The sequence below is a fragment of the Diplotaxodon limnothrissa genome, linkage group LG10 (genome assembly GCF_057381915.1).
Source record: "Diplotaxodon limnothrissa isolate DT_005_m linkage group LG10, D_limnothrissa_male_GT1.1, whole genome shotgun sequence".
In the NCBI taxonomy this organism is placed as follows: Eukaryota; Metazoa; Chordata; class Actinopteri; order Cichliformes; family Cichlidae; genus Diplotaxodon; species Diplotaxodon limnothrissa.
This window is the reverse complement of record NC_140605.1, coordinates 4,288,911-4,302,934: the sequence shown is the minus strand read 5'-3', so window position 1 is coordinate 4,302,934 and position 14,024 is coordinate 4,288,911. Positions and strand designations below refer to the sequence as shown.

The 14,024-nt window shown below is 40.9% G+C and overlaps 1 protein-coding gene across 1 annotated transcript; it reads left to right on the top strand.

Annotated features, from left to right (window-relative positions):
- Positions 1–4,621: 4,621 nt before the first annotated feature.
- On the top strand, positions 4,622–9,417 carry LOC146623764 (uncharacterized). The gene is made up of 2 exons (XM_085363351.1): positions 4,622–5,544; positions 9,387–9,417. The coding sequence occupies exons 1-2, from the start codon at positions 4,622–4,624 to the stop codon at positions 9,415–9,417; spliced, it is 954 nt and encodes a 317-aa protein (XP_085219477.1).
- Positions 9,418–14,024: the final 4,607 nt, after the last annotated feature.

The following is a 14,024-nucleotide window of genomic DNA, read 5'->3' as shown; positions in this document are numbered from 1 at the left end:
GAATTTTTTTTAAAATTGTGGATTTACTACTTTTCCTTGATTATTAAAGGACTACAACACCCAAACTAGTCATTACCTTTGCTTTAATTTTTCCTTTTTTTTATTATAGCGAAAGTAGTCTTCAGGAAAAGTTCTCCAGGCTTCTTGAAGGACATTCAATTCAATTCAGTTCAATTCAATTCAATTCAATTCAATTTTATTTATATTGCACCAAATCACAACAACAGTCGCCTCACAGAGCTTTATATTGTACAGTAGATCGTACAATAATAGATACAGAGAAAAACCCAACAATCAACAATATGACCCCCTATGAGCAAGCACTTTGGCAACAGTGGGAAGGAAAAACTCCCTTTTAACAGGAAGAAACCTCCGGCAGAACCAGGCTCAGGGAGGGGCGGTCATCTGCTGCGACCGGTTGGGGTGAGAAGGAAGACAGGATAAAGACATGCATTCAAAGCTCTTCTTTGGATGTTGGCTGCCTTTCCTTCCCTTCTCTGTCAAGATGATCCCACTATTCACTAATGTTGAGGTCCAGGGTTTGGGGAGGCCAATACACAACTGATAGCATTCCATAATGTGTTTTTCTATTTGAAGATGGTGGTGTTGTAAATGCTATTGTATAATTACGTTAGCACAATGGTGATAGGAAGTAGGGGTGGGTTTTAATAATCGATTCATCGATTAAAATCGATTCTGGATTGGATAACGTGACATTGATTCATTAAAATCCTGAATCGATTTTTTTATATAAATGTATTTTGCCCAAAATTCCAGAATCTCAGGTGAAACGTCACAAAATTTTGACGACCACCAAACATTTAAAACAGTAAATGAGAGCAGGTACACGGCTTCTGCACAAAGACGTAAACACAAAGCGCGACCCGCAGATCAGAATCAGTGAGATGTGGCCTTTCTCACCCGACCGCACGGACACGGTCGGGGCTGAAAGCTGACAGCTCGCTGATTCTGATGTTTCGGCGGGTCCGCGCTTTGTGTTTACGTCTTTTTTGCACTGATTCTAAAGCTGTTAGTTTGATCTCTCTCCAAACAATATTGACCAAACCAGCAGCAGCAACCCTGTTCGAACATAAGAGTGTCCATAAGTGCACGTGGCACCAGGACGCTCTAGGCCGTAGAGTGATGTAGGACACATGTAGCTTTGGAAGATGGGTGCAACATTGACTGTCCAGCTCAGCTCAAAATTCAGTGTTTAGACATTTTCCTAGCTCTCCCATCTTCTTCTTCTTCATCCTCCTCCTCCCTTGGTCTCCTCCTCGAACCGCCTGGTACTGGGTTGGGGGGCAATAGCACAGGAGCATCCTGGCCATTGTCTCCATCGTCATCTGTGTCACTATCAGGAACACTTTCAGTGTCGCTCTCAGATCCCTCATCTTCCCACCACCTGATTTCATCAATAATTGGATCTTCTTCTGCTACATTATTGTACACGGGTTGTTCTATTTCTAGAGGTGGATTTCTTTCTGTGTAATCTCCTGCTCCCATCTCTGCTCTATTAATGACCAATGGTCGTTCTATCTGTTGGGGTGGATTTCTTTCTATGTTATCTCCTACTCCCATCTCTGCTCCATTAATGACCAAGGGTTGTTCTATTTGTTGGGGTAGATTTCTTTCAATGCCATCGCCTACTCCCATCTCTGCTCTAAAATTTTCCCAGGGTCCTGCTATTTCCTGGGGAGGATTTATTTCGATGCCTCCTGCCGGAACATCAACTGCCTCCTCTTGTTGTGGCAGTTGATTATCAACTAAACCACGCAACTGATTGATTTCAATCCAGGGGAACATCCTGTCAACTGCTCTAAGATTTCCCTGTTGCAGCAGTGCCAAAAGCAGCTCATTGACTGCTAGTCCTACACCAACATGGTTTTGTTCACCATCGTCATGGTTTTGTGAGCCGTCTCCTCTATCCATTTTTTGAAAACAGTCTGATTTAATAGACTGGAGGAAACTGGTCGGTACAGCTGTCAAACTTTAGCTGATTGGTACAGAACTTTTAAAATGTCCTTGAAAAAGAGTTTAAATCTCTTCAGGAAACTGTTTAAAAACACGAAGCAAATGTGAACTAATCGCAACTGATTGCTGTGAGGAACACTGCGAACTAACGGCTATTTAAGGATTTTCAGATCAAAGTCAAGATTTTGATTGGTTGTGCTTTGAGCTGACTTTTGTGACGTCATCGAATTTGGTTCATTGTGATGACGATCAACGTTCTGCTGATGAAAAAATGTCGCCGGTGACTGAAACTTTTACAGGAGAAGCATTTCCCACAAAGCCTTGAATGAATTATAGTGACAGAAAGGGGCCACAAGATGACGCCATTTTTCACGTAGTAATTCGCGCCTCAGAGACGTCGTTATTTTTCAAAAAGAAAAAAGAAAAAGAAAGAAAGAAAGAAACAGCAACAACTACTAAACAGAATTTTTACACGTTCATTGCACATTTGTAGGAATGTTTAAATATTTACTTTTTATTAATTACTTTTCATTTTATCTTTATTTTTAAAATCACTGTGCACTGGCAAACCGGGGAGGTGGTCCCCATCTTTAAGAAGGGGGACCGGAGGGTGTGTTCCAACTAAAGGGGGATCACACTCCTCAGCCTCCCTGGGAAAGTCTATGCCAGGGTGCTGGAAAGGAGAGTTCGTCCGCTAGTAGAAACCCTGAAGACCAAACCGCTGTTGACTTAGCATGATCTGTTCTCGTACCTTGTCTGTAAAGTCAGCGCATACACGGCGCACCAGTTTCGCCGTCATAAATCTCTGGAGGCGCACATCCAATTCACCAAGGACTGGGTGCAATTGTGAGTACGCCGTCATTCAAACCAAGTGAAGTCAGCTTGAGTACTACGAGTAAAATGCGTTTGATTTCCCTCCGAACATTCAGATTAGTGCAGCATAAATTCATTCATGAGGGGAAATTACAGTGAGAACATGTGGAAGCTCTGTTAGATGGATGCCATAGTGAGTTCAGTGCACTGATGTGACATTGTCCTGAAGGATTTAGTTATTCTCTATGGTTAATGAAATTACACTAATTAATTCATATTTATTATAAATAATCCTAATTACACATCTTGCTTCCGTGTTTGTGTGCTGTGTCACTAAATACATTTTAGTGACACATTTTATTTTAGTTTTATACATTGATTAATGACCTGCAGAATCGCCTGCAGGTCCCTCTGTTGTCAGCATGAAGCTGTAAACATTCATTCTTTGAATCTCCACTGGAGAAAATCTACATGTATACAGAGGGAATGCAATCCACGCTTCCCGACACATGTTTCTACTGTATATCCTGACCATTTACTATTTCCTTCCCACCCATATCTGGTGTATTTGGAATAAAATATTCTCATCTACTTCATATTTCATTATATTTTTATTCTACTAAGTTTCTTCTCAGAATATGATAATATAAAAAAATTACTGAACATAAAATGATTTGTTTATTATAGTAAATTAATCTATTATAGTAGAATATAGTAAATGATAGTAAATTAAACTAATCTATAGATGCAGAAAAACTAGATCCTCAGTTACTGAAAAGGTTATCTAAGAAATCTAAGGTACTGGAGAAAGAGATTTCAGTTTCATTTTACTTAATGTATTTTATGAGTATCATTATTATGCTTTAACAGAGAAAGCACATTTAAAAGCACTAAAACTGAGCAACTCTGTCGCAAACGTTGAGCAATACACTCTCTGGATCATCTCGAAACCTGAGTGTTGGAGCTATTTGTTCTTTATTTTTTATTATTTTGAAATTAGTTAAAGTTTGTTAGTTTATTTATATTTTGGGGTTTATTTGTCGGTTAATATTTTGTTTTAAATGATTTGTTTGTTTGTTGTTATTTTGTTAAATTAGTCAGTAAGAGCTGTAGGGCCATTTTGTTTCTATAAATAAAGAGACTGGTATAGGACCAGCATGCATTGGGGTGGGCCTATGGTTTTTTACCAGAGCAGGAGAAGCAGTAGGAAGGATCTTGTTATTGCTTGCCAAATGGATAAATAAACCAAAATCAAAACTCTCAACTAAAAGGTTTGGACAATGGACTTCTTTTGCCTGCGTACGAAATATTACCTCAGTGCAGCAGTGGCTTGTGGACTTTAAGTTGTGGGACGTTTAATCATACAAAAGTAAAGGAATTGCCACTACACAAAGTAAAAAACCTTCCCGTGGACAAAGGAATAATTCTTCATTAATGGATATAAGGATTTCAAGGATCACCGTCGAACTCGAATAAAAGTTATTGGATCGTCTGGTGAGTAATCCAGACGGATTTGATGTTGAAGCCTGGATCAACATGTCACTCGTTCGTCAAAGCTGGTGAGTGATAATATTGTTTAAGCCGTAAAGGAAAACGGTGAAGCTATTGGAGTTTAAAGACATTATTTCACTACAAAGACTGATGAACTGAGTTTTGACGTACTAAATTGGTGCAAAATTGGATCGCTAATTGAAACATGCCAACGCCCTCTGTGGAAATGTTTGTTCGCTGCAAAAGGCAGGTAAATGGATGTCATGTTTGTACTTTAGGCTATGGATTCTCAGTGTGCTGTGCATCTTTATAAAGTTTGAAATAATCCAAGAAGACAATAAAAATGTCGGATATTAAGAGTAAACGAGAGGATGACACTGAGATGCAAGCAGAGAAAAGAAGTGTTAAATTTACGCCAAAAGGTTTGGATTTGTATATAAAGACATGCCAAGAAAAGCGCAGTTCAATGTGTAAGCAAGCATCTAAGTACATGGGGAAAATTTCTGCTTTAATGACCTCACATGAAAACGTTAAGGAAGTGTCTTCTGAATTTGGGAAGTTTATTAAATGCTATCAAGATGCAAACGCTTTGCAAGAATCCTTTTTAAGTTTGCCACTGCCAGAAGATGAAGTGAAAAGGCAAGTTGCACATTTTCAGTCGAAGGTGACAGCATTCTCTGTTTTTATGGACAAAGTAAAGGTTTGGTTGCAGGAGGCGGGCGAGCCGTATACTGAACAAAACAATACTGTTCGCAATGATAAAGCTGTTGAAAGTTTGGATGAAATAAAACCTGAAGACAGTGTCTCTAATATCTCAAGTGTAAAACCACCTTCAAAAACCTTGTCACAGCAAAGTCGAATTTCATCAACATCTTCCGCACGCATTAAAGCTGCGGCTGACAAGGCAGCGCTCATGGAGCGACTGGCTGCATTAAAGAAAAAACATTCTATCGAAGCGCAAGAGGAAAAACTGAGAAAAGAAAAGGAGAAACTGAGAAAAGAAAAGGAGACATTATCCTTGGAAACAGAGCTGGCAGCCACTAATGCAAAGCTTCGTGTCTTAAAAATAAATTCAGTTTGTAGCTCTGAGCATTCTGATGGAATGAACTCTTATTTAGAAAGAGGGCACGTACAAGAAGCGCCTAGTTTAAATCCTTGTGCCGATACATTTGTTCCAACATCAAGAGATTACTCTGGTATAAATTCTGCATCTGAATCACAAGTAATCGTACCTAGACAAAGTCAAACCCAACATCAGGTTGATGATTCAGCTCAAGTGACGCAGCAAACACAGCCTCAGTCTCCTACTTTGACTGGGAACTGCACGAAGGAGATTGTAAATATTCTGCAAAAACAAAATGACATCACTACTTTGCTTGTAAAACAAAACTTATCTTCTGTCCTCCCCGCCAGAAACATCCCTGTGTTTGATGGAGACCCTTTACAGTACAGATCATTTATGAATGCCTTTGAAAATGGAGTGGAAGCTAAAACTGATAACTGGAGCGACTGTTTGCATTTTTTAGAGCAGTTCACTAGGGGGCAGCCTAGAGATTTGGTGCATAGTTGTCAGCACTTACCACCTGAGCAGGGCTATTCCACAGCCAAAGATCTTCTTGAAGAACATTTTGGGAACGAAAATAAAATTGCCTCTGCATATATGGAGAGGATTGTGAGTTGGGTACCTATTAAAAGTGAGGATGTGAAAGGTCTACAGTCATTCTCTCTTTTTCTTCAAGGATGTTCGAATCTAATGCAGCAAGTTGTTTATATGAAGGAGTTGGATTTGCCCTCAAATATGAGAATGGTTGTTATGAAACTTCCATACAAATTGAGGGAAAAATGGAGAGTTGTTGCCTATGAACTGCAGGAACAAAATGGTTACAGAGCAGTATTCACTGATCTGGTTACCTTTATAATAAAACAGGTAAAAGTAGCATCAGATCCAGTGTTTGGCAACATCCAAGACTCACAATCTGGAAGCAGCTTTAAAGCTTCAAGTTCTACCAAGCAAAGGAGAAAAGGAAGTAGTTTTGCCACTAATGTCAGTACAGTGCCAGGAATCAAAGCTCAATCAACTGGAAGCAGAACAACTTCCGTTGTTCTGCGTAGTTGTTTGTTTTGTTCACACAGCAACCATTTACTAGAGAATTGTAAGCAGTTTAAAGCTAAAACGCATCAGGATAAGTTGACTTTTATCAAGGAAAGGGGAATTTGTTTTGGTTGTTTAAAAGTTGGTCACACAAGCAAAGACTGTAGGAGTCGTTTGGATTGCGACGTGTGTCACCAAAGGCACCCAGGGGTTCTTCATATAGAGCGAAAGGATCCAGGTGCGTCTTCGGAACAAACTCAACAGAGGACAAACTCTAATGTCAACTTTTCAACTGCAACCACTCAGACATGTGGGTATATTGGGGCTGGTCATGAAGTTGATGCAATTTTTTCTATAGTTCCAGTTCAAGTTAAGAGCCAAAAGAGCAATAAAATTGTGCAAACCTATGCGTTTTTGGATCCTGGAAGTTCAGGTACATTCTGTACAGAAACTCTGGCAAAAAGACTGAATGTAAAAGGTAAAAAGACCAATATCTTTTTGAGAACAATGAGTCAAGATAGGATTGTTAGTACACAAGTTCTGTCTGGTTTGGAAGTGTCTGGTTTGGAAGCAAATGATTTCATGCCATTGCCAGATGTTTTGACTCAAAAGACTATGCCAGTTTCTACAGTTAATATTCCCCAGCAAAGCGACATCGATCAGTGGCCTCATCTTAAACCTGTTAAACTGTACAACGTTAATGCAGATGTGGAGCTACTGATAGGCACTGATGCTTCCAATGTTTTGGAGCCATGGAAGGTGATAAACAGTGTGGGAGGTGGACCTTATGCTGTAAAAACAAAAGTTGGCTGGGTCATAAATGGTCCCCTGCGCACTGGAAGTAACAGTGGAAATAAAACCAACTGCACTGCTGTAACAGCCAATAGGATTTCTGTTGAGCGTCTTGAAGACATGTTGATTAAACAGTACAATCATGATTTTAATGAAAGATCATCAGAGGAGCAGACTGAAATGTCTAGAGAGGATCTGTGTTTCATGGATATTGTTAGTAGTTCAATAAAGCTTATTGGAAATCATTATCACATTGATTTGCCTTTCAGGAGAGAAGGTTCCAGTTTGCCAAATAACCTCTGTGTCGCGGAGCAGCGTCTCCAGAGTCTCAGACGGAGATTTGAAAAGGATACTCATTATAAGGATGAATACACTAAATGTGTAAACAACATGCTTGAACGAGGATATGCCGAGTTTGTGCCTGTAGATGAGTTGCACAAAGATGATGGAAAGGTGTGGTACATCCCTCATCATGGAGTGTATCATCCCACAAAGGGCAAATTAAGAGTTGTATTTGACTGTGGAACAACTTATAAAGGAGCATCATTGAACAGTCAGCTTCTACAGGGACCTGATCTCACAAACTCGCTGGTTGGGGTTCTGATCAGATTTAGACAAGAGCCTGTTGCATTAATGGCGGACATTGATTCCATGTTTCACCAAGTTCACGTCTCAGAAAAACATGTCAACTTTCTCCGTTTCCTGTGGTGGCAACATGGCAACACTTCAAGGTCTGCACAGGAATGCAGGATGAAAGTGCATTTGTTTGGAGCTGTATCTTCGCCAAGTTGTGCAAATTATGCTCTACAGAGAACTGCAGATGATAATGCACAACAGTTTCCAGCTGAAGTGGTTGATACAGTCAAAAGAAACTTTTATGTGGATGATTGTTTGAAATCTGTTGCTTCAGAAGAGGAGGCAGTGCACATGGTGAAGAGGCTGACAGATATCTGCGCTAAAGGAGGATTTAAGCTTTCAAAATGGATCAGCAACAGTCGCACAGTGCTCATGTCAATCCCAGAGGAAAGAAGAGCAAAGGAAATTAAGGATCTGGATTTGGACACAGATCAACTTCCAGTTGAGAGAGCACTGGGTTTACAGTGGTGCATAGTAACAGACAAGTTCCAGTTCAGAACCTCCCTGCAGGACCGTCCAACAACCAGAAGGGGAATTTTGTCTGTGGTCAGCTCACTGTATGATCCTTTGGGAATCTTGTCTCCCTTCAGTATGCCAGCTAAACTGTTGCTACAAGAGCTTTGCCGACAAAATTTGAAGTGGGATGAAGTTATTCCCCACTCTCTTTCCCAGCGGTGGCGTGATTGGCTGGAGGATCTCCAGCTGATTTCAAAGTTTAAAGTGGAACGTTGCATTAAACCAAATTGCTTTGGAAGACCAGATAGGGCACAACTTCATCATTTTTCTGATGCAAGTCAAGATGGGTATGGAACGGTGTCATATTTAAAGTTGGAAAAGAATAACGTCACGCATGTTGCTTTTATCCTGGGAAAGGCTAGAGTTGCTCCTCTCAAGCAAACTACAATTCCCAGGTTGGAATTGACGGCTGCAGTTCTTGCAGTTCGGGTGGACAGGCTTCTGCAAAAGGAGCTGCAAGTCAGGTTGGAAAAATCAGTTTTTTGGACTGATAGCACAACAGTACTGAAATACATCTCCAATGAAACCAGAAGATTCAATACTTTTGTTGCAAACAGAATTGCTGTTATTCGGGAAGCAACAGATGTGAATCAGTGGAGATACGTTTCTTCTAAGGAGAATCCTGCAGATGACGCATCCAGAGGTATGAGAGCTGGGGATCTCCTCAAATGTAGGAGATGGATAAAAGGGCCAGAATTTCTCTATGAGTCAGAAAAGGAATGGCCTAAACTGGATGTGGAGTACAGTGTAATTTCTGCAGATGACCCAGAGGTCAAAAGGGACCTGACAATGAATGCCATTGTGAGAGAATTACAAAATCCTACCAGCTATTTTATCCTCTACTTCTCGTCTTGGGCAAAACTTAAAATCTCTGTAGCCTGGCTTTTAAAGATGAAAGAGGTCTTGGTGTTGTTGGCACAGAAGAGGAAAGAGTTGCTTGCTGCAGGTTTGAATAAGAATGATCCGGAAGGTCAGAAAGAAGTGGAGATAAGAATGGAAAGATTTAAGACCACTTTGAAGAAAGGAAATCTCACTCCAGAAGACTTGGCAAAGGCAGAACAAGCTATTCTTCAATATGCACAACAACAGAAATTTACGACTGAAATGGCTTTAATCCGCAATGGCCTCAAAGGAGTCTCTAAGGGAAATTGTCTCTATAAACTTGATCCAGTGTTGGATGCAGGAATCCTCAGAGTGGGTGGCCGATTGAATAAAGCAGCCATGCCTATGGAATTAAAGCATCCTGTAATTTTGACAAAAGATATGCATGTGTCAACACTGATTTTACGCCATATCCATCAAAGGTTGGGACATGCAGGAAGAGCACACATGCTGTCAAAACTAAGACAAAATTACTGGATACTAAATGCAAATTCTGCTGCCAGGAAAATCATCTCTCGTTGTGTCACGTGTAGACGCAACAGAGGAAAGTTTGTTGAACAAAAGATGGCGGATCTGCCTGAAGAGAGAGTCCTGCCAGACATAGCCCCATTCACAAATGTTGGAGTGGACTATTTTGGACCTATAAGTGTTAAAAGAGGACGAAGTCTCCTTAAAAGGTATGGAGTTCTTTTTACTTGTTTCACCAGTCGTGCAGTACATCTGGAGATTGCATGTACACTTGATACAGACTCTTGTATAAATGCTGTGAGGAGGTTCATCTGTAGACGAGGCCCAGTTTCGACCATCAGATCTGATAATGCTACAAATTTTGTTGGGGCGAATCGAGAGTTGAAAGAAAGTTTGACTGAGCTGGACCATGCCAAAATTCAAAAGGCTTTTGTTCAGGATGGCATGAAATGGAACTTCAACATCCCAGCAGCTTCTCACCAAGGCGGTGTGTGGGAGCGTCTCATTCGTTCAGTAAAGAATATTTTAGCCTCAGTTCTTAAGGAGTGAAGGAAATTGCCGTCCCGGGTTTCCTCCGTGGCGTGAGCGATAAGCAGAGTTCTGTCCTTTCCTTCTAAGATTCCTAATTATTTAAAGTAACACTCAGGTATGCCATTCAGCGTGTTAGTACGAGCTCGGGAGCAGCTTGGGAGAACAAGAAAACAGAGACTGCTTTAGGTTGCCTTCCCAATCGACTCAAAGGTTTATTTGATACACAGCAGTTTATATAGAGGAAAAAAGGTTCGTGTGTCAGCTTTCCCAGTTCAAACCGGTACAGACCAAATAAGGAAACGTCTTCCTGCCTTGTGAGCAAAGAAGTATCCTGTGTGTAGTTTATCAGCTCAGCTACAATTTATGATCATCCCAGCAAAATACACTCCTAGACATAGAATACAGAGTTCTTTCATCAGTGAATTCTGAAACAAACCACCTAGCCTTTAACGAGCCTTTTCCAGGAGATAAAGAAAATGGGAGGATGGGAGTAAGGAAGTGGTCTCATCTCTGTGGTATTTTCGACCTTGGGGTACCAGCCTGTGAGTCTTACACATCAATTCTTGGGTCAGAGAGAAAAATAACTAAAACAAAGGGGCCTTATTGAATGACAGAGTTTTCCTGCATAATGTCACTATAAAACAATATCCAGTAAATGCTACCATGGTACTAAAATACCTAACAGTTCCCCTCTTTTATTATTTTTAAAAATAATAACTCAAATAGAAAGGAAAAATCACAAATGTAATAACATAATATAAAAAGCAAATCATAAAATGTAATAGTTCACAACCTAATGTTCAATATACACATCAGGAACATCATTGGTAACATCTGACACATAATCTGGGTCAATTTGTGCCAATTGCAAATACATTGAAGTAGCTGCACTAGTAGCTATACGGGTTATCATTGAGCGTACACAGGGTACCACACAACAGACAATAATCATCAAAAACATGCTGCAACGGTTACAAAGGCTACAATTAGTTCCTTCCATCTTCCAAACGTGTCCTGTAGCCACTTATGTAGCCACTGACCGTGACCTGTATTGGCAATTAGTTCTATCTGCAATGCTTCAAGTTTATTCATAGCTTGTGTGAATGAACCGTTAGGAGCGGTATTATTGGGAATGAAAGTACAGCATACATCAACGGTTACTAAACCACAGGTACCGGTCCAATTAACAGGTAAAGCTAATCTAAGGGTATTATTGCACAACCAATAAGCATGTGGGATTGGTCTGGTCAGGCGCGTGACCATGTGTGATTTAACTAACTCCCCCCAGTCAGTGTCATTTAATACACCGTCTGTGGGAACAATGATCGAGTCTCTGCTCGAACTTGAACTGTGTGTGTGTTCCTCCAGATATGATAAAACTTCAGCCATAGAGACAGCTAGCCATGTCTCATTACAGCGTGCACCTGGGGAGTCAGAGAAGAATGTATAGTTATCCTTTGTATAATCTATGTGTGTGTCTGGGCCAGTTAACTTTAGTCTGCGCAGACATATCATACTAGTATTAAAATGGAGAGGGATCTGTCCTAAGGGCAGTGAGGGCTTTAACCTATTCTTAGGGCGTTTCATTGGGGCGCAGGTCCCTGCGGTGTCATTAGATAACTTCAATAATTCGCCTAATGGAGTCTCAGGGTTAGTTGGTGTGTGTGTGTGTCTAAGTAAGCAGTCGAGAGGGCTCAGAGTCAACTGTAAAGCGTCTTTAAGGAGAGCATTATCTCCGCCGATTTTCTCTAGTCCCTCAGTGAGGGGGAAACCGGATATGGGGTATCCTACTATTACCTGTTCTGGATTAGCCTTTGAACAGACATAACAGTTACTGTTTCCTAAATCACGAGCGGCTGTTCTGGCATTTTCATACCAGGCGTTAGCTCCTGTTCTAGAGGGTGCATAAAATGGTTTATTAGTGGCGTCTATGTTGCTATTTACTGATTTTAGGGAACGTGAGGAGTGCATTAAGTAGGTGTCTTGCAAAATGGAGCATGAGGTATAGTCAGCAAAATATGACCTGCAGAAATGTGAACATGGTTGCAGTTTACAATACAAAATGGCAAAGAGAAATCCTAAGGTTAATGCGATAGATATGATAAATAACCTAAATATATAAGAAAGTATATAAGAAAAACAGTTCTTCAGTTGTCTCCTGGCCTGGTCCCAGGTTCGAGAGACACAGAATAAGCGTCGTATGATGACAATGGGCATTTCATTTTCTCCATTATCAGGATGAAATGAGTCTGGCTTTATCAGGTTAGACATCATGTGGTACTTTTGGCTTTCTATTCCTGCTGGATGTTCGAGTACCTTGTTGTTGTTCTTTCAGACGTTGTGTGTTAATCAGTGATTGCGTGTGTGCACTGGATCCTGGCGCTGGCTCGCCTGAGATGTCATCTACCCGTGTGTGTTTATTTGCTCTAGTTCCGGGCGCTGGCTCGCCGGAGATGTCGTCTGCTTGATCCGACGCCTGAGATGGTCCGATTGGGCTGGTCTTAACCCTGCTGGCATGAATCCACTGAGGTTGTCCGTCTGTGAGGATGCTGGTTCTTCGTCACTGCCAGTACAGTCTGGGGCTGGAACACGCGCGGCCTCCCAGAGAGTCCTTGGTTTTAGTGGCTTCTCCAACATGCATCTCCTTGTCTCCACTGGTGGAACTGTGGAGGGGAAAGGCTGAGAGAGACAAACTTTCTGATAGTTATTATTCAGTTTTTCTACCAGGTTGTGAACATCAGTGGACAATGCAATATACATCACCTTCTACTAGCGGTGCCCCTCTGGAAGCTGACCATGGTGTTGGAAATAGTCTTATTTCAAATGGAGATAATTTGGTTACTGCAGATTGAGTCCTTCTAATCTCACACAGGACTTAAGTAAGTAATTTGACCCAGGTCATTAAATTTTTAGCACACTTTTGAATTACTTCTAATGTGAATGAAGATCCTCTATCACTGTTAATCTGGTGAGGTATTCCGAATCTGGGTATTATTTCATTGCTCAACTTTTGACAGACTACTTCTGCAGTTTCTTTTGAGGTTGGATAAGCTTCTACTCATTTACTAAATTGATCCACTATTACCAGTAAGTACTTGATGCTTCCTTGTGCTGGCATATGTGTAAAATCAATTTGTAATGTATGAAATGGAAAATCTGGTTGTGGTAAATGCTGATGTTTCGCTTTTGATTTTCCTACATTAGTTCGTGCACATGTTAGACAGGTTGCTAATATGCGTTTTACTGCGTGTGATGTTTTCTCAATTACAAATCTTGATTTTATTGCCCCTATTACCCCTCTTTGTCCGACATGACTCACACAGTGAAAATGTCGGACAAGGACTGGCAGTAGGGAAGATGGGAGGGCAATCAAACCCTTAAGATTTTGTATAAGCCATCTCTGTCATCTAAGGTACAGTCATTATTCTCCCAATAGGTGTAATCACATGCAGAGGCTTGCTCTTGTATGAATTTTAAATCAACATTTGTGTCTAAATAGTCTGGGAGTGTAACAAGTGGCAGCTGTAGGGGCACAGATAATACTTCCTGCGGAGGTGGGAGCTGTGATGCAGCTGCAGCCTTGGCTGTCACGTCTGCTAAAGCATTACCTGTTGCTTCGTCTGTGTCAGCTGTACTGTGTCCTTTCGTTTTTACAACTGCAACGGCCGATGGTAGCTGTATAGCCTGAAAAAGTCTTTGAACAAAATCAGAATTTAGCAATTTATTTTCCATCAGCAGATCTAAATCATCTCTGTCTCCACAATGTGCCAAAGTCATGCACAACGCCAAATGCATAGCGGCTGTCTGCGTAAATTGTCACATGCTTATC